Source organism: Camelus dromedarius, chromosome 12 (assembly GCF_036321535.1).
Source record: "Camelus dromedarius isolate mCamDro1 chromosome 12, mCamDro1.pat, whole genome shotgun sequence".
Taxonomy (NCBI): Eukaryota; Metazoa; Chordata; class Mammalia; order Artiodactyla; family Camelidae; genus Camelus; species Camelus dromedarius.
In genome coordinates this window covers 4,325,053-4,350,594 of record NC_087447.1, presented here as the reverse complement: position 1 = coordinate 4,350,594, position 25,542 = coordinate 4,325,053, and the positions used below count along the sequence as shown (strand labels likewise).

Here is a 25,542-nt window from a genome sequence, read left to right as displayed (position 1 = left end):
GCATTTCTTTTATTATGAATAAGGCTGAGTTTCTTTTTATAAATGTGAGGGTCATTTGTATTTCCTCTTCAGTATGCTGCTCATATACTTTGACTATTTTTCTATTAAGTTGCTGATCTTTTTATAGATTGAGCTGAAAAAGAAATTTTCTTTTTTTACCAGCGTGTCTTTTTAAAAACAGCATTAACAACAACAAAAAAAAAGCACTACCAAAGTATAATTCATATAAAATAGAATTCATCCCTCTAAAGTGTATATTTCAATGGCTTTCAGAATGTTTATAGAGTTGTGCAGTTTCATCACCATCAATTTTGGATATTTTTCATTATCCCAGAAAGAAATATCCTATCTTTAGCAGTCAATTCCCATTTGCCCGCAAACCTCCCAGGCTTCAGCAACCACTAATCTACTTTTTGGTCTGTATGGATTTGCCTGTTCTGGACTTTTCATATAAATGGAATCATACAATATGTGATCTTTGAGTCTGGCTTTTTTCACTGAGCTTAATATTTTCGAGGTTCATCTGTGTGGTAATACATATCAGTAGTTAATTCTTTTCTGTGACTGAATATGATTTCATTGTATGGATATATGACCTCTGTTAATCCATTCATCAGTTGATGGATATTTGACTTCTTTCCACTTTTTGGCTGTACGTATTTTACATTCCCATCAGCAGTATTTGACTTTTTCCACATCCTCACCACACTTGTTATTACCTGTAGTTTTGATCATAGCCATCCTGGTGGCACTGCAAATTTTGCTGCAAACTGTCAACTTGTTCTCCAAAAAGGCTGTATGAAATTATTTTCCCTCCCTCTTCACTTTATGTTAATTCAATACCATATGCTATTTTATTAAATATTTTCAAAACATAGTTTAATGACTGAATGTTTTTTTAAATCTTCATTGGGGGTATAACTGACATATAGTTGTGAAAATTAATAAAAGGAAACATTTAAAATGGAGTCCAGATGTCCTGAAGGCAGTGGGAGTTGCTTTCACGCACTGCCACTCCTCATGGTCTGCAGACTCCAAACAGGAAGAGTTGTACCTCGCATCTCCAACTGGAAGAAGGCTGCTAATTTACTACTACAGTAAGAGGAAGAAAGATTTTCACTTTGCCCAGCAACTGCCCCAGCCAATGAGAAACTACCACCACTCAGCCAATGAGAAACTGTCATCACCCTGAACTCTCGATTTCCTCCAATGGGCTTTGTTTATAATAGTCATGCAGGAAAACAGATGTGAGGCATGAGGAGGGCCATGTCCCAGGCTTCGTTTGAGCCCCTGGGATGTGCCCCACCAGGCGTGGGTCCTTGGCTTCACGCAGGAAAGAATTCAAGAGGGAGCCACGGTTGAGTTTAGGTAGATTTATTCAGAGATACATTGAAAGGCAAGAAAAAGGCCATGAGGTGTGGGGGGTTGGGTGCTCAGTTTAAAAGTAGGTACACACTCCGTAGACAGAATGTGGGCCGTCTCCGAAGAGGAAGTGAGAGGGGTGGCCGCGAGGCACACCGTGTTGCTGGTTTTTATGGGCTTGGTGGCTTCATATGCTAATAAGTGGAAGGACCAGTCTAAGTAGCCTGGGGAAGGGGCTGGGAGTCCCAGGAAGTTGGCCATTTCCCACTCTTTGACCTTTTGTGGCCAGCCTCGGGACTGCCATGGCGCCTGTGGGCGTGTCATTCACCATGTTAATATATCACAATGGGCGTGTAATGAAGCTCAAGCTCTGCTAGAAGTTAAACCTCCCACCACCCTGAGCCTCAAGGCCTCCTGGGGGGTGGAACCTTTCACCATTTTGATGTTAATTGCTGTAGCGTTCCTTGAATGGCTGTGCCCTGCCGGCTTCCATCCTGTCTCAATAGCCCCTCCCAACTCCCGCCTCTCCTGTATAAAAGATCGCTCCTCTCTTGAGTTTTCCGAACTTGCCTGTGGTTCACCATAGCTTGCACGCCCCAAGTTGTAATTCCTCTGCTATTCCTGAATCACCTTGCTGGTTAAGTAACTGGCTATTTTATTTTTAAGACTGACACAATAAACTACACATATTTAGAGGGTATGATTTGGTAAGTTCTGACATATGTGTGCACCCGTGAAACTATCACCAGAATCAACACAGTGAGTACATCCTTCACTTCCAAAAGTTCCTCCTGCCCTTGGTGTTCCCCTCCTTGTCCGCAGGTGACCACCACTCTGTTTTCTGATAATGACCCCATAGTTTTCACCATGTGACTGTCACATAATTATCGGAGCAATTCTGTATTGTGGGACACCCACCTTTATCCCACTTTTGTTCTTCATTAATCCGTCCAGGATGTGCATCCTTGTAACACATATTTCTCCACATATCTGAAGACAAATTTTTAGAACTGATATTACGAGGCCAAAGGTTATGAATCAATGTTAAGATTTTTGAGGCAATTTGCCAAATCCTCTTCATAAGGCTTGCTAGGTATGATGTTCACTTTGCATTTGATTTTCTTTCTGAAAAGTTGAATCTTTCTAGTACAAAAAATAATGAGAAAAAAAGAAAAAAAGAAAAAAGAAGGGGGAGGAGGAGATAGAGCAGCTCACTCTTCAAGGGTGGTCCCGGCCTCAAATCCAGGTGCCTCAACTTACTAGCGGTGTGGCTTTGGATGTGTTTTTTCATTTCTCTAAGTTTCAGTTTCTCTGTTTGTATTAAAGGGATAATAAAACCTACCTTGTAAGATTATTGTGAGAATTACCTGGGTGTGATGGTTAATTTTATGTGTCAACTTGACTGATGGATGCCCAGGGAGCTGGTAAAACATTATTTCTGGGTGTGTTCCTGAGGTGTTTCCAGAAGAGATTAGCGTTTGAATCACAGTGAGTAAAGAAGGTGGCCCTGCCCTCACCAGTGATGCAGCGCCATCCAATCCATGGAGAGGTTCACATAAAAAACAAAAGTGAGGGCAAGTATAGAAGAGTACCAAGTAATAGCACCCAGGGTGGTAGGCACGGCAGAAATCACCAAGGTCAAAGTCGAAGGGAGTCTGGGAACAGGTGTGATAGGCCGGGGTCCTGCTGCTCCGCCTTGCCCCAGGGAAACTCCGTCCTCCTGGAGCGTAGGGCAGGTAAGGAGGACAGGTGAGAATGGGGGCCTTCAGTTTCCATGTGCCCCACTCTACTGGGGCAGCAAGACAGGTCTCACCTTCCCAGCCCTGCACCCAGCCCCGGACCCCTCCCCACTCTCCAGGGAAGGAAGGACAAAGGCCGCCGGTCCCAGGTGTCCAGACACCCACCCCCAGCTAGAGTCGCCGGGGGATGGGAGGTGTTGGAAGCTCCCAGGTGTCCAGCTGGGCAGCTTTGGCTTATCTTGCCTTGGTGGGTCCCCACAGTGAGTCCCCGTTCTGCTGCGATGACACCCATCCCAGAGGGAGCACTGGGCCTTCCCTAAGACCTCCTGGCTGCCTGCCTGCTGCTGCTAACACTCTCAGGTCTGCAGCAGACTGAGGGCTCCCTTGGACCGGACCCCGCACCTGTCCTTCCTTCCTGCTGGCTTTTCCTGCAAACCACCCTAGAGACATTAACAATCCTCTTAAATTTCCTTTAACCATTTTTCTGAATTACAGCCCCTGTACCCTGTTTCCAAGCTGTGATGTTGTGATTTATAATAAGGAAAGTATATCTGGTCTTCATCGCTGTTCCTGGTGCAGAGTTCCTAAAAAAAAAAAACAAAAAAAAAAAACCCCAAAACAAAACTCGTGGAATTTCCTAAGTGACAAGAGTCACCCAAGTGGAATGGATGTCTTTTGTTATAACTGGTCCCTTTCAGCTACACCTGAATTTATATTAAGGAGGTGACTTTTGGGAAGCTCCTAGACAGCCTCAGGATGGGGGCTCATTGGCTCTTTCGGCCCCACCCCCAACCTTAGGGAGGGGAGTGGGGCTAGAGGTTGAGCTGATCACGAAGTGCCAATGAGCTAATCAACGACGCCTGCTTAGTGTTTGCCTGAAGTGACGGGAGGTGTTAGCTAACACCACGGGGTAATCATTTCGCCATATATGTGTGAATCAAATCACGCTGTTCGCCTTAAACTTACACAATGTTACATGTTGATTACATCTCAATAAAGCTTGAAAAAAAATTTTTTCCCTATAAAAAATAAAAGTCTTGCCTCTAATGAAGCCTCCTTAAAAATCCTTAAAGTACAAAGTTTGGAGAACTTTCATGATTGGTGAACAAGAACACAGTCATGTGCCAGGAGGGTGGCGCACCCCAAACTCCACAGGAGCAGACGCTCCTGTGCCTGGGACCCTGCCAGGCCTTGTCCTGCATGTCTCATCACCTGCGTTCACCTCTTTATTAGCATCCTTTACTAGCCTTTGTAATAAGTGAGTCGTTTAGTAAGGAAAGTGTTTCCCTGCATTGCTGGGAAACAAGCTGCTGGACAACTAGCAGCTGGAAAGAAGCCACTCCTGAATGTCCATGAGCTTAAAATACCGTATTCACACTTACTTGCTTAAAATGCATATGCTTGCTTTGTTTTAGTGTTTTACACAGTAGATGAAATTTGTGGTGAGCAATCCTGACATGGACCCTAAGGGCACGAAGGAGGGCAGATACTTCCTTAGGGTGAAACAACAGACGGTCTTGGAAAGCCAGATCATCCATTAACAGAACTTGGTTTTGGCATGAAAGCTGCTGTTGAACCCAGGGGAAGTATCTGCTGTCTTGAGATGTCCCAGAGGCAATGACGGGATAGACTCATAACTACGTTGTCTGTTACTAGGCCAGCCAGTGGCCCAGTTGACGGCAGCGTCCCCAGCACAGGCCCCCCGGCGCTGGTCTGAAGGGCGAGCTGTTTGGGTGGTGGAAGGGGGTCCTGCAGGAGAAAGGCCTTGGACGGGCTCTAACGTTTGCTGTGCCTTATAATGCATGGGGCTGCGTTCAGTTAGCACAAGGAATCCAGGGAGCTGTTTCTGTTTAGGGTCTGAGGGAATAGAGGCTCAGGAAGCTTCCGTGCTGTTATACAACCAGCACCTGTCAAAGGGCCAGGAGTCTGGGATCCAGACTCTAAATCCACTGCTCTTTAATCATGTCTTTTTTTTTTTTTTTAAATCGAAGTATAGTCAGTTTATAATGTTGTGTCAATTTCTGGAGCACAGCGTCACGTTTCAGTCATACATGTACATACATGTATTCCTTTTCATATTCTTTTGCATTATGGGTCACTACAAGATATTGAATATAGTTCCCTGTGCTGTACAGAGAGACTTGTTCACCTATTTTATATATAGTAGTTAGTATCTGCAAATCTCAAACTCCCAATTTATCCCTTCCCACCCGCTTCCCGCCTCTGGTAGCCATGAATTTGTTATCTATGTCTGTGAGTCTGTTTCTGTTTTGTAAAGAAGTTCACTTGTGTCTTCTTTTAGATACCACATATAAGTGATATCACATGGTATTTTTCTCTCTCTTTCTGACTTACTTCACTTACAATGATGATCTCTGGTGCATCCATGTTGCTGCAAATGGCATTATTTTGTTCTTGTTTTATAGCTGAGTAGTATTCTCTTGTATACCACAACTTCCTCTTTTATTCCTACATTTTTTAATTGAATTAGAGTCAGTTTACAATGTTGTGTCAGTTTCTGGTGTAGAGCACAATTTCTCAGTCATACGTGACTATACATATACTCACTGTCACGTTCTCTTTCACTGTGAGCTACTGCAAGATCTCGTATATATTTCCCTGTGCTACACAGTATAATCTTATTTATCTATTCTGTATATACCTGTCAGAATCTACAAATCTCGAACTCCCAGGCTGTCCCTTCCCAACCACCCCCCGGGCAACCACAAGTTTGTGTTCTATGTCTGTGAATCTGTTTCTGTTTTATATTTAAGTTTATTTGCCTTTTTCTTCTTCCTTTTTTTTTTTAGATTCCACATATGAGCAATCTCATATGGTATTTTTCTTTCTCTTTCTGGCTTACTTCACTTAGAATGACATTCTCCAGGGACATCCATGTTGCTGCAAATGGCATTATTTTGTCATTTTTGATGGCTGAATAGTATTCCATTGTATAAATATACCACATCTTCTTTATCCAGTCGTCTGTTGATGGACACTTAGGCTGTTTCCATGTCTTGGCTTCTGTAAATAGTGCTGCTATCAATGTTGGGGTGCGTGTATCCTTTGAAATTAGAGTTTCTTCTGGATATATGCTCAGGATCGGGATTGCTGGATCATATGGTAAGTCTATTTTTAGGTTTTTTTGGGGGGAGGGATTAGGTTTATTTATCTATTTATTTATTTTTAATGGAGGTACTGGGGATTGAACCCAGGACCTCTTGCACGCTAAGCATGCGCTGTGCTATTGAGCTATACCCTCCTTCCTATTTTCAGTTTCTTAACATACTGTCCTCCACAGTGGCTGCACCAAATTACATTCCCACCAGCAATGTAGGAGGGTTCCCTGCTCTCCACATCCTCTCCAGCATTTATCGTTTGTGGACTTTTTTTGTGTGTGTGTGGACTTTTGAGTGATGGCCATTCTGACTGGTGTGAGATGATACCTCATTGTAGTTTTGATTTGCATTTCTCTGATAATTAGTGATATTGAGTATTTTTTCATGTGCCTGTTGGCCTTTTGTTTGTTTTCAGTGGAGAATTGCTTGTTTATTTCTGCCCATTTTTGGATTGGATTTTTTTTTTTTTTGCTATTAAGTTGTATGAGCTGTTTGTATATTATGGAAATTAAGTTCTTGTCAGTTGCATCACTCGCAAATATAGTCTCCCTTTCTATAGGTTTGCATTTATTTCTACCGCCTGGGTAGACTGCCCTAGGAGAACATTGCTAAGATTGAAATCTTGTCTTGTTTATTTTTCTGTATTTTTGGGGCCCTGGCACGAATGCCTGGAGCCCTAATAATCCCAGGGCGGGCACCAGACAACTGGGTACAGCACCTATGCCCCAGGGCCCGCTGAGGTGACCCACACTAGCCAAGCCCAAAAGTGTCCATCTTGTGTCACCTGTTCCTTCCCTAGGAGGCCTCAGGAAAGGCTCTGCCCACAGGTCTCTCTCTCCCTTTGCTTCCTGAGTGACCCTGGTGCTTCTCTGTGGCGTCCCCCCGGCATGGTCTGTCCCCCTCCCCTCAGGAACTGTGAGTAACAAACCATCTTCAATGGCAGTATCTCCAATCTGATGGCCTCCCTATACCTGAAAAGTAATATGTATATATATGCATGACTGGGACATAGTGCTGTACACCAGAAATTGACACATTGTAATTGACTATTCTTCAATAATAATAATAATAAAAAAATAAATAAAACCTACCTTTTAAAACAGGGATGTGGCTCCCAGAGGCCAGGAGAGAGAGATGTTTGCACAGGTGACCACCTGGGATGTATGTCCAGGCGGCAAAATGTCATGAGTGGCCAGAGGAGAGGTCTCTGCACCCTCTGGATACCGAGGCTAGTGGCCAGTACCGAATGCCCCAGGAAGTGAATACTGCTGTGGCCCCATTTGGCTGAGGAGGCTCAGAAAGGGGAAATTGTTTGCCCGCGAGAGCTGGGACGCTGAACCAGCTCACCTGTCTTGGGACAGTGAAGGGATCCCACGAGAAAACCCCATGTGAGCTCGGTAAACTCTCTTAATGACAAGTGTCATTCATACAGTGACATTGAAAATGTGCTGGTTGGAGAGGGGGCAGGGAGAACAGGTGGTCTTTAAGGGGGGTCATTGTCTGGGGTCACGGAGGGCGCCAAGTCCTGGCCTCAGTCCTGCCTCCTGAAACAGCCCCATCCTGGAGGCTCTTCTCAGCATCCTGGGGGTTTTAGTTCAATTTGGACATTCCTAGTAGAGGGAATTCCTCCTACAGGAAGATCGGCAGCAGGCGGAGGTGGGACGGGGGGGTGGGGCTGGGGGGTGGAAGGAGGGCCCATCAGACCTGGCTTCCAAACTCGGGCCTCAGGCTGGCCCTTTGGGAGAATGCCTTCTCTCAGATTCCTTCAGAGATATGGAAGGTTTTCTCCAGGAAAACTTTTCTTATCAGATGAAAGACCAGTTTCAATGTCAAGTTGTGGGCTGGACAATTAAATAGAGTCGGACCTTAAAGGGGCAGGCAACTCATGCATTTCCATCTGTATGCATTGCACTGGCCTGTGAGAAGAGAATTTTCTGGAAGGCGAGAAAGTGCCTGTGACAATTAGTCACAAACATGTCCCTGACACTGATGCCTACCCTTGCACACCCACTAGTGCAAAGCTAGGTGGGTACAGTTAATGCCCCCACTTTGCAGACAAGGAAACTGAGGCACGTACCACCTTGCTGGGGTCACAGAGGGAGGAAGTGGCAGCAGTGGGGTTCGGCCCTGCTGGGCTGACGGAGGCTCTGCTTTGAATGATTCCGATATCCCCTCAGTTCTTCACTTGTCCAAACTTTCAGCCCTGAGAAGACCTCCCTTGACCTTGGTTGAGAGAGGAGACTCTGAGGAGGGAGGGTAGAGCTCAGTGGTAGAACGTGTGCTTAGCATGCACGAGGTCCTGGGTTCAGTCCCCAGTCCCTCCATCAAGTAAATAAATAAATAAATAAACCTAATTATAATAAATAAACCTAATTACCTCCCCCACTCAAAAACAAGTTTGGGAAGGCTCGGCAGCTGAACAGCTCAGCCCTGGCCGCCCACACGGGAACTGGCTGCAGAACAAACACCGGCATGGGTCTGGCTGCCGCCCAGACCCAGCGAGTCAGAACGTGGCGGGCCGGGGCCTGGGGGTGGCTTTTTTAAAGACTCCTGTGTGCACACTGGCTCCTCTGCCTGGGCGCCCCGGGAAAACAATACCTTCCAGCACCCCACTGGTTCTGGGGTCCTAACTATAGGCGTCAACCCAACCTGCACCAGGTTTTTTGTGACTGAGAAATAAAAATTTCTAATGTCTCTTCGTGTGTAAAACAGTGAAAAGCGATGTTCCCCTGTGCTGGGCGGCTGGTTTACTGCACCTCGGCCGCCCTGCCATCGTCCGTGTCCCAGCCTCCAGCCCTGAGCTCCCACCCCCAGGACCCGGGAGCACTGGGCACCACCCTGCTCCTCTGTCTCCCCGAGGCAGGGGCTGCATCTCCCCCTCTTTCCCGATTTTTGCTGGCTCCAGGCAGCCCCCACGCCAGGTAATGATACTTTAAAACGATCCCTCGATGAAGTGATCTTTGTCCCTCTGAGATCATCCCGGGACAACCCGATAAAGACTCGGCAAGCCCTGAGTTTTTATCAGGAGGCGGGAGTAGGGCAAGACCCTATCTGGCCATCCTGTTCTGCACATCAGGGCCTGGAAGCCTCGGCCGTGCTCCCAGGGGGGATGGTGTGTCTCTGGCAGCCGCAGCGGGAGGAAAGGAAGGAACCAGATGGCGGTCTTAGGGGAGGTTAGGCAACCTGGGTGTGTCCCTGCTGGGTTGTCTGTCCAGAAAGTGGGTAAAAGGGCACCCAGCCTTCCAGGTGTGTGGCTCTTATCTCCGAGGAGCAGCCCCAGAGGGTTTGTGCCTGCCTCAGATGAAGTCCCAGGGCTGGAGACAGTGGGAGGAAGCTGCCATCCCGCCTGCGGGGACCAGAGCAGCCAGCCTGCCCTGCAGAACAGTTCACAGCTTCAGGGATTCTAGGCTGTCTTACTGTGGTCCCACCAGACGCCAGGGACTCCACCTCTTCCACAGAACCCCTAGCAGCCTTGCCTGACACCGCCGAGCAGGTTGCACCCACCCTCTTCCTCCCTCAGCCCTGGTCCCCGCACCCAGCCCTACCCCCCAGCGTGGCCTGGGACCCCACAGATGTCTGTGCATCGTGGAAGGAGCCACTTCAGCCCTCTGGGGGACCAGCCCCTGGTCAGCAACAGTGCAGAATTAGCAATTTGGACAGAGACATGCAGGCAGCTGCATCCTGGCCAGGTGCCAGGTTCCAGGTGTGTTAGTGGATGCTGGGTACACATTAGTGAATAAACAGGTACATCCTTCCTCCTGGAGCTGGCGGCCCAGTGGGGGAGGGCACAGGGGAGAAACCAGGGACAGATAAATAGATACATGTGTGCAGATGCCAGGAAGAAGACAGGGAGCAGAGACAGTGTCCTGGGGGAGGGACCGACCCCCTAAGGTGGGATAGCCTGGTGGCCCATCTGAACGAGTGACACGTCTCAAATAACAGCCAGGCATGCTGGTTAGCAATGGAGTTGACAGTCTGATCAAAGCCCTCGTGCCTGTCCCTGGGCTGTCCTGCATCCCATTCCCTTCCAGGCTCTCCTTACAAGCAGCAGCAGCCTTGGAGGCCGTCTGTGGTTCTGAGAGGGTGGGCCCTGCAGTCCAGCAGAGCCAGCTGGGCCGGGGGATGGAGGGGCTGCCTGAGCTGGGGAGCTAGGTGAGGCTGAGGTTGTGCCAGCCGGGTGGGTGGCTGCATTCACAGGGGCAGAGGGGGGCACAGGGAGGCAGGTGGGTGCTTGGAGGCCTGGGTGAAGCCCACACTGCTGACCGAGCTGCAGAGTGTGTTCCTGTGAAAAAGGAAACAGAAACCCTGCCTGGGCATGCCCAGCAGGCAGCGGATGAGAGGCTGCGAGCGGTGGGTGGCCAGAGCCTCCTGCCAACCCCCAGGTGACCCGCAGTGTGTCCAGGTCACCCACTGGAAACAGCTGGGAAGGAACATTCCTCAAAGACAGCCACGTGGATCCAATTTTTGCTTTTTTCCCCAAGTCAAGTGATGTGACTCATTAACCTAGTTTGTTTCTTTTCTCTATTAAAAAAAAATTGTAGTAAATATACATAACATATAGTTTATCAACCTAGTCATTTTTAACTGGCAATTCAGTGGCATTAGCAATATTCATAATGTGCAACCATCACACTGTCTACTTCTGGGCTTTTTCCTGACCTGAAACAGAAACCTTGCACCTAGTAGGCAATAACTCTCCCTTCCTCCCTCCCCCAGCCCCTGGGAACCTCTGATCTACTCTGTGCCTATGAACTTGCCTATTCCAGGGACTTCACATAAATAGAATCATACGGTATCCGTCCTTCTGTGTCTGGCTTCTTTCACTCAGCACACTGTCCTCAAGGTCATCGGTGCTGTAGCAGGTGTCAGAATGACATTCCTTTTTATTGGTGAATAATATTCCATTGTATGCATAGACTACACTTGTCCACCCATCTCTGGAGGGACACGAGTTATTTCTGCCTTTTGGCCACTGTGAATGATGCCCAGTCCAGTTCTGAAAAGGAGTGAACTTTCACCAGTTCAACACTGATGTTAATGCTTTGTAGACATGCCACCCGTTCCCAGAGCAGTGGCTTTGCCTCTTTGTAGAAACACAGATGGTGACTATGGGCCAAGCATACACTATTGTCCAGAGTCCTCACAGTGGTCCAGGGGGGTGGGTACTAGTATTGGCCCCACTTGAGGGGTGAGGATGTTGAGGTGGAGGGACTGGGCAACTTGGCCAAGATCACATGGGTCTCCTGGGGGTGGGTCTGGGGCTCATACCCAGGTCTGTCTGGATCCAGAGCTAGCCACCCCCTGCCCATGTCACTAAGCTGTACTGCCTGCCTGTAGCAGATGATTTCAGAATCTGCTGTATTCCAAGCATATGGATGTGCATAAGTTGAAGAATGTGGAAAGTGATTCCTGTCTTGAATGTTTTACTACCTGCACGTGGAAAAAGGACCACAGGAGAAGATGCCAAGCTGGCCGAAAGAACTGGGAGTCAGGCCCTGGGATCCAGAGCCTGGACTCTCAGATAGAGCGGTCTGCACAAGCTACAGTGTGTAGACCGTTATCACAGATCCCCAGCGTGGCAGCGTCAGGGAGGGCACTCCACCCTCTGAGGTCAGCCCACCACCCTCCAGCCCACCCGGGGTCACCGCAGCCAGTAACCAACAAGGCCGGAAGCCAGGATCTCCTGGTCAAGGACTGCTGCCCCCTGCTGTACACAGAGGGCACTGCAGGAGAGGGAGTGTCCCAGGGGCCTGGCGGGCATCCCCGGGGTGACTGGGTGCCTAGAGGGGCAGGAAGAGGGAAGGGAGAGGGGGAGGCTGCCTGGTGCAGGTCCATCTGCCGTTCTCATTTCCACATCACAGGGACCAGCCCTCATGGGACTCTGGGAGGAATCTTGCAGAAGGAAGTACGAACTATGGTTTGATAAAAAGTTTTATTGTGTCACTTGAAAGCCCTAATTACTCTTGGAGGAAGGCCTGGCCTCTGTGAATGACACAGAATGACACAGAGCCTGGGCTGCCTGGGAGCCCCTTCCTTCCCACACTCACCCACCAAGTCCTTCCATTTGCCCTCCACCCCTGGCCAGTCTGGGTCTAGGATCCCTCCCTCTCTTCTTTAAAAATTTATTTATTTATTTATTTTTTGGGCGGGAAGGGAAGGTAATTAGGTTTATTAAACACAAAAAGTTTTTTCAGTGGAGGTACTGGGGATTGAGCCTAGGACCTAGAGCATGCTAAGCATGCACCCCCTTCACACGTGTTAGCTGCCTGCCTGACCCACCCCAAACCCCTCTGGGACAGGAGGCTGCTTTCAGGATTAAGTTCGAAACTCCCCTCGCCCCTCTGGTGTGTCTCTGCTCCTGTCCCCTCACACTCAGTTCCCAGAATGTGCCAGGCTGCCCTGGCTCTCAGGCCCCAGGGCCCCACCCTGGCCACCCACAATCAGAAAGCCCCCTGCCAGCACCATGACCCTCCCTCCCTGCCGGAGCCGGTGGAACAAACCAGAGGCTCTGCGCCCAGAATGCCTGGTTTGAATCCCAGCTTCTTAGAAAAGCAAGTCACTAGAAGCAGGTACCCCGGATGACTGGGCGTGGAATTTGCCCATGTGTCTGTCCATCTCTCCTGGAAGTGGAATCTAGGTCGTCTCTCCCGGCATCAGCGCCCGGGTCCCAGCCCTGGGAGAGCCAGGCTTGTAATTCCGCCCCAATTCCCGGCTCCCCTGGATCAGGGAGGCTGTTGCTCACTAACCATGAGCTCACGGCCGCGGCGCTCAATCTAGTGCATCTGTAACAGGGCCGAGCTTTTTACGTCAGCCCTTCCTGCAGCAGAACACGGAAGCTCGGTCTCCTCAGAAAACGAGTTTATTTTCACACTTCCGTCAGCGTCAGCAGGGCGTCAGCACAAACGTGCAGCGACCTCAACGCTGTTTATCCGGAGGACGGTCTGGGGGTTCACAGTAACTGCGAGAGAGAGGGAACACGGCGACGGCGTGAACACGGGGTCTGACACTGTGAACGGGCTACAGCAAGACCGTCACCTGCCGCTCTTCCCACGAGGGCCCTGCCTCGCACCGACCCCAGCCACGTCGCACGTGCTGCAAATGCTTTGCCGCGACGGCTGACCGCCTGGCCGCTCACTGCGGGGGCCCCAGCAGGAGCTGCAGCCCCGGGGGCCTGGAGGCCAGGGCTTTGCCTCCCCCGCGTGCCCAGGGACCCCTGCACTGCGTGGCGGGGACACCCCACCTGGCTACCTGGAGGCAAGCGGAGGCGGCGGAGGGTGAGAGAGGCTCCCTGCTGACCCGATTCTGGGAAAGCCGACGCGACTGTCTCTGATATACTTTATGTTTACCACCAAGAACTGCGAGCGCTGTCAGCTGTCCCTCAGCACGTGCAGGGGGCTAGTTCCAGGACCCCCGAGGGCACCACAATCCAAGGATGCTCAAGTCCCTTACATAAAACAGTGCATGTTCGCACACAGCGCGCACACACCCTCCCGTGCACCGCAACCCAGCTCTAGATGCCGTGCAGCACCTCACACTCTGTAAAGCTGTGTAAACAGCTGCACGTACAATGTGAATTCTATGTAAGTGGCTGCTAGCACAGTACGTTTTGCTTTGCTTTTAGGAACTCTCTACAATTTTTTTTCCTAAAAACTTTCGATCTATGGTTGGTTGACTCCAGATAGGAAATGCGGGGATACAGAGAACCAAGTACACATTTCTCAAGGTAGGAGTCTACAGTCGGCGAGGTCCTGGCCTGGGAGCCCCTACTTTGTGGGGCGGTGACTTCCAGTGGAGCCCCCGCAGGGACAGCTCTGTTCCAACCTGTGTTCCCACCTAGATGGGAACAAAAGGTCACCCAGGGTCGAGGAGAACGGGGAGACGCAGGCTGGGAGCAGCCGGGCACTCCCTCCAGGACAGGATAGCGGGAAGGGGGCAGTGATGGCCAGAACGAGAGCTGCTGGCTTCCCCTGACCCCGGGTGCCCCCCGCCCTGGTCCTGGCGCCCACCCCGCAAGGCTGGGCAGGGACACTGGGTCTCCCGCCCCCACTCAGGACACTCGCTCCCCTCTCGTCCCCGCCCGAGCCACCTCCTTCCACCGTGCCCCCTCTGCGGCGTGGACCGACTCACCCTCTCCATCCACTTCCCGCTGACCTGGCCCCTCTGCTCCCTCGTGCACTGCCACCAGGCCTCTGCCCTGGAGGCGCCCCTCAGACTCGCTGCTCCTGCAGCTCCACCTCCTGGTCACCGCCAGCCCCTCCTGCAGCCCCCTGCCGTGGCTTCGGTTCTGTGGCCCCCTCCACTAGAACCAGCATCACGCAGCTTGCTCTGGTCCACACAGGGGCTCTGTCCCTTCACCTCTCTGCCCTCTGACCCCACACCTTCCTGCCTCCATGCCCTCTCCCTTCCCAGCAGCCCCACCTGTGAAGCCCGTCACTAGCTCTTTAAACCGCCAGCACCGCACGCCCCTTCAGCTCGGGGACAGGATGGAGGGGCCTCCCGTCCCAGGCTTTTCACTCCCTGGGCTGGAGCCCACCCTCCTCGCTGTCCCGCCAGCCAGACGCCCTGACAACCACACCCTCCAGGGGCCACTGGACTTTAGGCCTCACCTCTGCCCAGCCTCCCTGGAGGCGGGTCCAGACTGCCATCCTCTGCTGGGATCCCCTCCTTCAGGCTCCAGGGCAGCCTACCTCCATCCTCTGAAAGCCTCTCTCACAACTTAAAACAAATCAGCCCTGCCTGTGTCTCCCAGCACAGTCCTGACCTCACACCCTTCCTGCCACCATCTCTTCCCTTTAGTCACCTTCCAAGGGTGCTGGCCCCACCCGCCTCTACTTCAGGGACAAACACAGAGGCCTGAAGCACCACAGAGAGGTGAACTTGGCACAAGAACCCCGCAATCCCTTCCTCCTCCTGCTGCCCCTCCTCCCCAGAGGGGCACACCCAAGATTCTGCGTGTATCACTCTTCCCTTAAGAGACGTGCACCGTGCACGCGTGTGTGGACACGGGCATGTGCCTGGCCATGTAGGGCCAAGCACTGTCCACCTTTAGGTCGTGTAACATGGCATCAGGCTGTGTGTAACCGAAGATTCACTTGCGCCTCGGAGAAGGGTGGCCATCACTGCCCTGCTAGACTGTCTCACTGAGAGAGAATCTCCCATCTGTCTGTCCACTTCCCGAGGTGGACATGCGTGGTGCCGCTGGTTTTTCCAGCATGCCAAGCTACCACGTGGCGTGTTCCCGTGGGGCGAGTGGTCCCCTGGCAGCCTGTCTGAGGCTCCGCAAACGCTGGGGCAGTTAAGGATGACCCCGCCTGCCCCTCCCCACCAGAGCCGGGAGACGGGCAGCACCCTGACTGGTCTCTGTGGCCCCGAACCCCCGGCAGCACCAGGCAGAGGGCAGACCTGGACTGGCCCAGTGCAGGACGTGGGGGTACCACCCAGACAGGACCCGAACGCAGCCAGCTACGCTTTTTCCAACTTACTTCTTTTCTTTCTGTAGTTTTTCCTTTTCTTAAACTTCATACTGATTTTTGGCCATGACTCTGTCTTTTCAATGACCGTGGCTTCTACTCGAACAAGATCCTTTCTAGGAGGGAGGAAAGCGAACAGCGATGCACCGTCTTGATTCTCTTCAGTTTTACTAATGCTTTACGTAAGAATTTCTAAATCAAGATCTACTTTCTTTTCTGCTGGTTATCAAGGCGATACGCCCTCCCTGCAAACACTGTGAAAACTACAGAAAAGCACAATAAAGAACAGTGTGGTCTCACGGCAGATCTCAAGAGGGCCAAACCACAGTGAGTCAGTAACAGACCCATGCTCTCCACTCGGGACACTAAGCACCCCCCATTAGGAAGTGTAAGCACCGTGAGTTTGGGGTTGGCAGCGAGCGTGGTGGGAGCCCCTCTGCCCGGCCTCCCCAGCGCCCACCGCCCCCCCCGGCCCAGCAGCCGAGAGCCCGTTACCTGAGGAGCGGCGTGCCGAGCAGCGTGAAGTCGTCGGCCCCAACCAGCAGGACCTGGAATCAAACAGGCTCGTTACCAACAAACAGCCCAAAGCTGCTAGGACAGGCAGTGACTTGAACACGCTGGGAAGCGAGACAGGCGCTGGCTACCTGCCATCTAACTAACAGCTCCCTTAACCCGGAACAGAGGGGACACCGGCCGATGACGCGGCGGTGCGCGGGGGCGCCGGGCTGCCTGTGGAAACACCCGAGCCGTCAGACCAGGACACGTGTGACTCCACCACGCCTCCAGGTAAGCGGGGAACCTCCTATGGAAGCGGTGTCTTTGTTAAAAAACCTTTTATTATCTGAATACGTAATAATACGTACAGGGGGAAAATGTGCAAATCAGACTGTGGTGTTTTTTGAAGCAGTTCACAGTCCTCCTGACACTGCAAAGATTTAGGTTCAAGTGTATTTTCAGTAACTGAAAATCCCACACGGCCAAGCAGCCACTCCCGCTGCCGGGAAACTGTGATGCTGAGCATGGCCTCGGTGCGGACAGCTCTGCGCTCCAAGCGCGGTAGTGCTCTGCGACACGCTGGGAGACTGAAATTTTACCGATCAGAAAAGAATTCGACTGTACTAAACTTGAATAACCAAAGACAAAGCCTGTTTTACCACAGCACGTGTGCACTGTGCCTGCTGGGCGACGACCAGTGATGAAACACCAGTGCGGCGGCTCTCAGCAGGGCGCATTCTCCAAAGCCGGTCCCCCAGGTTCTGAAACACCATCTGCCTTGGGTGGGGCTTCCCGTGCTTTTGCTAGCATTGAGATGTTTCAAAATAAGATATTTTTAGAAATCTCACAAATACACTCCAGGAGTCTCTGGTTTATTTTAGAGGAAAAAGTAAATGTGCTTTTGTCCGGGAGCTCATGGTGGAGCCACTGGGGTTGCCCGAAAGGGGACGGCTGTGCTGGCGGCTGGGCCAAGTGGTTGTGCTTGGGTCACAGACCGTGAGGTCACCTAAGAAGTAACAAGCTGACGCTCTCCTGGATGTAAATGTGTGAAGACTCCATGATTACAAAGCAAGGGGGAGTTTTAAATTATAAGGAAAACCATATGTTACATTATCTTATATCAACAGTTAAACATGTCCCAGAAAAATGATCCAGTGTAGAGACCTTGTATTTTCTTAATAGTTTCTTAAAACATTTTATTGTGCTTTTTATTTATTTTGGTTTTTTTTTGGAGGAGGGAAGTAATTAGGTTCAATTAATTAATTAATGGAGGTACTGGGGACTGAACCCAGGACCTCGTGCATGCTAAGCACACATTCTACCACTGAGCTATACCCTCCTCCACTTTTATCTATAATTTTATAAACAGAAGTACAACAGGCAAAAACCAAATGGACCCCTAAACACAGCATACTGGAGGGCAGACACTTAGCTAAGTGTGCAGGACAGACCAGGCAGCTCCGAACAGTCAGTAAGGGGACCAGCGCCCGGGGACAAGCCTCTGAACCAGTACTTTCTGTTCAGAACCAGCAGCGGCCGTCAAAGAAACCTAGCGTCAGAGGGATGTTCCAGCTGAAACTGAACATTTTCTCCTTCTAAACATGGGCGTGAAAATTCTTTACAACCTTAACTGGGATTTTCAATATCTGTGATCAGTTTTCTCCTGTAAGGATGTGCTAAGGAGACGTGAGACAAAGCCACAGACGGGAGGTGTGCTGGCTGTCTCCCTGGAAGGAGGGCCATCCCAGTCAGGGCCGCCCTCGGGGCTGTGGCGCAGCTCTGCCCAACCGCCCGGCCCTGCCCGCGCCCGCTGGGCCACCCGCCGCAGCCTGGGGAACGGTGCAACCTTCACCTCCGCCTTGAGGAAACCTCCCCAGAGGTGACCCTGCAGAGCAGGGACCAAGTCCCCGAATACACAAGAAACAGACAGTCTCACCTTCTCCAGCCGAATCCTCTCTCCACAAGCAACGTCTAACGCGCCTTCAATTAAAATCAGGTCCTCAGAGGTCACCTTCCACTGGTGGCCGGCAAAGTGCACTACAGCGAAGAGCCTGCCGTACCGGCCCGTGGCGATAAGCTCGTTCACCCTCCCCGTGGCCTCTGTGGAGAGGAGGGCGGTCAGGGTCACAGCCAGAAGGCGGCAGCGACGTCCCCACTCCCGGTGCCCTCCGCTCCCTGCAGCCGCACGGCTCCGAGCGCCACGGAGTGGGTGGCAGCAGGGCATGTGTGGGCTCCTCCTCACCCTCCCGGGGAGGGCCTGGTGCCCGGCACAGGGTGAGCCCACTGTCCCCAGGAGGGCTGGCACCTCGGCACGTGGGGCTCTTACAGATGGAGGCCCCAAGACGTGGCACCCTGTGGTCCTCTGGCCTGAGCACTGGCATGCCTGGCCCTGTTTCTCTGCTCTGGGGTGGAGAAGCCTTCACCATGTTTGGTTCCCAGTTATTACTAATAAGGAGCCAGGGGTCTGGTGAAGCGAGAAGAGAGGCCTTTGTGCAAACAAGGAAAACCTAGGATTCCACCTCGTGGTGGAGAGTCCACCTGCATGCCTCTGCCCACTAGGGATCCCCGCCCCGCTCTCCCCACCTCCCCTCAGGTCCCAGCCTGCCCAGCCGTGCCTGGGGCAGCCGCGTGGAGACAACAGGACACAGTTCCGCCCTGGAAACAGGTAAGACCCCAGCTGCACCGGGTCAACAGGGAGGAGCCTGGTCCGAAGCTTTATTTATCTCGCACAGAATCCAAAACAGTATTTTAAAAAACTGGGGTGGGGGTGGTGGCAGATAGATAGTGGCGGAGCACGTGCTTACCATGCACAAGGTCCTGGGTTCAATCCCCAGTACTTCCATTAAAAAAAAACCCAAAAAACAAAACCAACCAAAAACCTCAAACTGGAAGACTGGACAAATTACTATGATTTGCAGCTTTTGGAAGCTAAGGATCTCACACTGCCTCCTGGGGACACTGGACGTGGCAGCTACACCGCCCTCCCCACGACACGTGCTCCATCTGACACACCCCTGCCCAGCACGTGGACGGGGCTGGTCCACTGACGACTGCACGCTGTTCCTCTTCCCTGAACCCACGTTTTCACCAGCGGCAGGAAGACAGAGCTAGGCCCAACCCCTCCCCTCGCCCGCATCACCTGCCTGCAACACGGCTGCTGCTCTTGGAGGATTTGCTCAATGAGTGTGGGTTTCAATTCTAGTGCTGGGTGAGTGAACCTGAGTGTTCACACCGTGCCGTGTCTCGGGCACCCAGAAAGTGCGATCCTTGTTGTGTGGCCAGGGGGCCACCTCCGTGGCGGGAGGAGGGGTGTCACCCCCTAGTTTCTGCCTCTCTTACCTGCATGGTGCCTGGTCTCCTCAACAGGGTCTGGCAGAACCACCTCTGGCCAAGGTGGAGAACTCAGCGATGTTTTAGGAACGTATCTGTAAAAATATTTGGTGCATGCAGGTCACTCACGTGAAGAGACAGTGCGAAATCTCTGAGCAAGGGCTGTGCCCAGGACACTAGCGGGGACAAGGGCCCAGTGCATCCTGGATGCTCACGTTGCTGGTGGGGTTGCTGCCCTTGTGGTCAACAGGGGAGCAAAATCTGCCACCCCAGCTGTCTCTGTGGCAAGTGGATTACTTCCAGTGGAAAACAATCAAGGCCCAAAAGACTCAGAAAGAAATCCTGACCGATGGGAGGCAGGCCGGCCTGGGTCTGAAAGGGCTGAGATGGAGGGCCTGCCCCGCAACACAGCATCACCACAGACAGCTGCCAAGGACAGAGGCCTCTCTGCATCCCGCGTCTGCACGGCCCAGCAAACACTTATTTACCAAGCGTTTGCTTTTCCATCTCCAGGTGAACTGCCTTCCCCTTGAAGTCCCAAAGCACTGCCGTCAACATCCTCTGTCTTTAGCTGGAGACGCTGCTCAAGGCGAGGGCTGCAGGCACTTTGACGAGTTACTCGTCTCTCCCTGGGTCTCCCCCGTGTGTGCGTGTTGCTGTTAACCTGTCTCCTGTCAGCTCAACTCTTGGATTAGCCAGAAGATCCCAGAAAGGCCCGGAAAGTTTCTTCTCTCTGACAGTCACGGTGAGGAAGACGTGCAGGAGGCCCAGATGCTGGCGGGGACGTGTCACACTCGCCCCCTGGGTGGCTATGACTGTCTAGCACAGACCCCGCCTTTGGTGTAATCCTGAGGACAGGCTCCCACGCATCCACTTAGAAGGGCCACGCATACTGTGCGACAAAGGCCAATCACCCAGTAATCAAAACAGGCATTCTAAGCATTCTGTTCCAGAAGAGACCCTCCCTGGAGTAGCTGAGGATCCCAGGCTGTGCCCCAGCCCACAAGGCTTGGGCTCCCGGTGTCCTCGGGGCACACTTCCTCCCAAGGCCCGGGCTGTGACGCCCCACCCTTCTCTCGCTTCCTTACACGACCCTCAACACAAGAGCAAGCAGCTCTCCCCGCTCGCCTGGCACCCAAGGGCCCAGAAAGTGGGGCGTTGATACCTTCCCCTCCCTCTCGCCCAGTGGGACCCCTTCCCATGTTCTTCCCCACCCAGTCACCCCAGCCTCCAACTCCCACTGTGGAGGGGCCAACTCTTCCTTCAGGCCCCAGGGGAGGCAGGCAGGCCATGGTCTGCACCCCAGCTCTGCCACTGACCAGTCACATGGCTTTGGCAGGGATTTAACTACTCTGCATCCTGGATTCTTCGAGAAAGTGGGAGTAAAACCCCCTGCTCTCCAGGGCTGCAGGGGGCCCAGCGGGACGCGGCAGAGTTGGGGAGAGGAGGCCCACCATCGTCAACAGTCTGCCCCGCCCCACGTACTGATGTGATCGGAGTGGGTGCAGGGGTGGGAGAAGAAGGGGGGCCTGGACACAGAAGGGGGTGGGTCTCCCTAACTCCCTGACCTGTTTTGGACACGAATTCCTGGAGTCTACAAAGAAGGGAGAGGTCGGTGGGGCTCAAATCAAATTATTCAGAACCACTTTGAAGCTGTTGTTGCTGTCTGCCATCAGAAAGCAAAGGGCTGGTCCTTCTACTCCAGGGCTGGGTCAGGACAAAAACAGGGAATACCCCACCCCAGGGCCAGGCGCCTCGGTCATGGTCACGGCTGGTGCGGAGCCCAGGCCCGGGAAGTGAGCGGGCCCCCTCCTCACTGGGGCTCGCTGGCTGTTTTGGTGTCACCTGGCCTCTACATTAAATCCCCTCCCCCCGCCATGCTGTGTCGGAGCACCTGCTACTAAGATCTTACAGCGGCAACAGGAAAACTCAGCTAAGTTCACAGAAACACCCACTAGGTCTGCTGCCTCCGTCTTAATTCAGGGTTTCCCTTTCCCCTTTAGAGAAACAACAGAGCCCTGGGTCTCCCACTGCTGAGAATCTCAGGTGCGCAGCTCACCACGTGCCAGGAGCTGCGCTCAGCTCCTGAAAGGTAGGGATTCACTCGAGGCTCACGGAAACCCATAGAGAGCTGCTAACATTGCTTCCATTTTGCCGAAGAGGAAACAAAGCTTTGGGGGGGGGCACACAACCTTAACCCTGGCTCAGGGACCAGGGCGGGGCCGGGGTGGGACCTGGGCGGCTTCCTGGGGGCAGAACCACTCCCAGTATCACTCCTGTACATTCCCATTGAGTGTGACTCTGTCAGATTTACCTTCCTTGGTTTGTACTAGTTTTACGGTTTTTTTTTTTTAAGGACAAATAAAGACAAAATTTTACCACTGAATATGCCCTTTCAAGTCACATAAGTTTCTCCTAGAGATTCTGATACAACCTTTCTGTGATTTGACCTTCCCAGTTAAAAATGTCCAATTAGAAGTTAAGATTTTCGTTAAAAAGACACGTCTGTCCTTGGACTCTTGAGGTTCTCTCTGTATTTCTATATGTCAAGGACCTAAGAAAAATATCATCAAAAGAGTTGAAAGAAAATGTAAATATTTTTGAAAATCCAAACATATGAAGTTTTGACTTTAGAAAGACATAGGAAAAAGAGTCATCAAAACCCACATTTTGATATTACCCTTGTGGAAATGAAGCGCTCTGTGAACTGAACCTTCGAGAAGCAGACCACAGGGAAGCTGAGGGAAGAAGAGAAACACGGGCGTTACTAACTGTGTGCAGACTGCCCCTCATGATGCTACGGGCGCGAGTGCTGTGACTGTAGCTGGTACCGGATTTAAACCACCACATCACAATGCGTCTGCGGAAGAATCTAGGCCAACACAACTCAATGAACATCACTTAGAGTTACTGGTTGTTACTGCAAGCGTCAAGATGCATTCATCACACCATCCAAAAGGGCCTAAAGCTTAATCACCTACCCACTAACCCATTTCTTGACCACTAAGTGCCCACTGAGTTCAGGCTCTGTTTGGTACCCAGATGCAGAAGCAGCCCCCAGGATGGCCCGATGAACATGCCTCCTGGTGTTCGCACCCCTGTGTTGTCCCCCGTATGGAGCTGTGACAGGATGGCACTTCCGAGAGAAAGTTCTAGGAGAGTACTGCTGTCTTGAAAGCCCTCTCTCATCTCGGCTGTAGGGCCAGCACGCTGTGAGCTCGGAGGCCTCCTGCCAGCCCCAAGGGAGGGGTCTTGGAAGCAGATTTGGCGGCCCCAGCTGACAGCCTGACTTGACGCAAATGAGCGACCCGGAGCCAGGAGCGCCCGGCTGGGCTGCTCCGGCGTTCCTGTCAGAAGTGGTGGGACGTCATAAACGCTAGTTATGTCAAGCTGTGAAGTTTTGGGGTGATTCGGTACTCAGCAGCAGATGAGAAACCCATCAAGGGACAGAGGCGCTCAGAGTCTCTCGAGAGGGCTCAGCAGTAAAGTGCACAGCGCGTTAGTGCAAAAACAGAGGGTGCATTTCTCAATAACCACTTAAAAAAATTGAGCTCTAATCTACATACCATAAAATGCACCCCTTTAAAGCTCACTCATTAGCAGCTGTTCCCAATTCTTGATCTCCTGGGCTGGTTTCCCCTCCCTCAGCCATTGGTGTGCTTGGGGTTTAGACCTTGGACCTAACCTCCTCTTTACCTATGGCCATTCCTCTGGTGATTGGCTCGAGCAGAAAGGCTCTCAACATCACTGGTGACTCCCAAGTTCACACCTGCAGCCTGAGCTTGGATATGACAACCACCTGTCTATCTGCCGTCATCACCTGCGTGTCAAACAGGTACCTTGAAACCTAAGAGAGGCTCTTGGTCTCGCCCTCATGCCTGCTTCTCCCATGCCCCCTGCATCTCACACAATTGCCTCCTTCCAGGTGCTCAGGCCACAAATCTCAGTCACCTATGACCCTTCTCTCTCACCCCTCAGCCAACCTACTGGCAAACCCCCTGGCTGCTCTCCAAGAAATCCAGCTCTAACCACCTAAATCCCCCCATGCCGCCCCCACCTTCCGCCTGGATCATGGCTAACACCCTGCCCTCCATCTTGCCTCCCTCTTTGTACAGTGGCTCAAGTGATCCTGTTAAAACTTAGGTCAGGTCATGTCACTATTTGGGGAAACTCTCCAAGAGTGTCCCATTTTGTGCAGAGAAAAAGCCAAAGTCCCCACAGAGGCCGACAGGGCGGTGGGCTGTGTGCTCCCCTCTGCTTCCCTGAGCCCACGGATGTCATGAGCTTCCCCTTAGTCACTGCACACCTGCCACTCTGGCTTCCTGGCTATTTCTGGAACAGGCCAGGTACCAGAGCCTAAGCCTTGACTGCTCTTCCTTGGATACCCCCGCCCCAGGTATCTGCCAGGCTAATTCCCTATTTTCTCTGGGCCTCCACTCAAATACCATCTCAGCAGAGAGGCCTTCCCACCATCCTGTTTAAAAAGGAACACTTTCGTCCCAACTCATGCTTTATTTTTCTCCATTAAGACTTATCAACTTCTAATATACTACGGAACTTGCTTCTTCTTAAACATTGGCTGTCTCTTGGCACATCCCTCTCCCTCAGAAAGATAGGTCCATAAAAGCAGGGATTATTGTTTTATGTTTATAACTGATGTATTTGCCATACTTGGATGCGTGTTTGACACGTAACAGGTGCTCATTAAATGGTGAATGAATGAATGAATGAATGAAATCTACTCTGCGGAGCCATCAAATGAAGCCCCTGCTGGGATACTCCATGATTGGGAACTCAGCACCTCTCCTGAGAGCCATCCTGCTGTTGAAAGCTCAGCTAGAAAGTTTCAGCACCTGATCTGCTTCCCTGAAATTCTTACCTATGGTCTTAGCTTAACCCTAGACCCCACAGGTAACCAATGTGCTCCCTCCCTTCGAAGGGGACCAGATCCTTTAGATCTCTAGATGGTGACAGCATCTTTCCCTCTCGTTTCCTTCATTCACTCTTCAAGGTCCTGCCCGTTCACCATTTTGGTCCCTTCTCTGTACTCAGTTCACTGCATCCATGTTTCTCTCTTAAAACGGTGGGTCTAGAATGCAGCATTCTGGAGGTGGTTTTACGTCAGCATAATGGAATAAGTCCCACAGCTTCTGTAGAAACACCCCTACCTGCTTAAACCCGAGTTTTATCAAGGACAATGGCAAGCACACCAGAGTGAAGAGAACAGAAACAGCGAGTCCTAAAGTGTCTCTCCCCAGATGCAAAGTTACCAGCTCAAGGCCAAGCTTGGCTCATTTACAATGGCCTCTGTCCCAACCTTCTGTGACAAGACAAGCCTTCTTTTAAAAAATACAACCACAACATCATCATCACACCTGAAAAGGGAAACGATTCTTTTTTCATCATCAAATAGACATTCTGGTTAGGATTAGGACATTCATCTCCATTTTCCAGATAAGGGCAATGAGGCTTTGAGAGTGGTTCGCAGCCTGGGGGCAGAGGTTAAAGTACAGGCTTTGGAGCCAGACCAAGTTGTCTGATTCAGTCCTCTCCACGTCCCTGCTGTGTGACCATAGGCAAGTTACCTAACTAGTCTGAATCTCAATTTGCTCCTCCGGTTAAATAGAGCCCATGTAGACGCTGGAGAGGTACTGTCAGTATTTAAGCTACTTAAATACTGTCAGTATTTAAGCTACAGTATTTAAGTTACTAAGCTAATAACCAGGCTCTGAACCCGGGTTTCCCCCGACTCCAGAGCCCGCGCGCTATATTCACCGCACCAAAAAAAGCAACCACCAAAGCATCAGGTCGGACAGAGACACACACGTGGCGGGACGGCGGGGCGCACTGCTCGCCCCGGTTCCTCCCTTCACCCCGCAGCCCGGGTCTCACCCGCTTCGGGCCCCGACGCTCTCAGGACGCTGCGGCCGCACGTAGACACCAGCCGCCTGAAGGTGACCGGCAACGCCAAGGCCACCACGGCCGCAGCCATCTTCCCACAGCCTCAGAGCCGAGAACGGAAGCGGA

The 25,542-nt window shown here is 51.8% G+C and overlaps 1 protein-coding gene across 1 annotated transcript; it reads right to left on the bottom strand.

The window, feature by feature from the left end:
* Positions 1–13,063: 13,063 nt before the first annotated feature.
* Positions 13,064–25,533, bottom strand: MRPL21 (mitochondrial ribosomal protein L21). The gene is made up of 7 exons (XM_010998085.3): positions 25,408–25,533; positions 22,196–22,253; positions 19,525–19,610; positions 18,122–18,285; positions 16,186–16,238; positions 15,703–15,806; positions 13,064–13,178 (listed from the first exon to the last, which is right to left on the bottom strand). The coding sequence occupies exons 1-7, from the start codon at positions 25,505–25,507 to the stop codon at positions 13,114–13,116; spliced, it is 630 nt and encodes a 209-aa protein (XP_010996387.1). The 5' UTR covers positions 25,508–25,533; the 3' UTR covers positions 13,064–13,113.
* Positions 25,534–25,542: the final 9 nt, after the last annotated feature.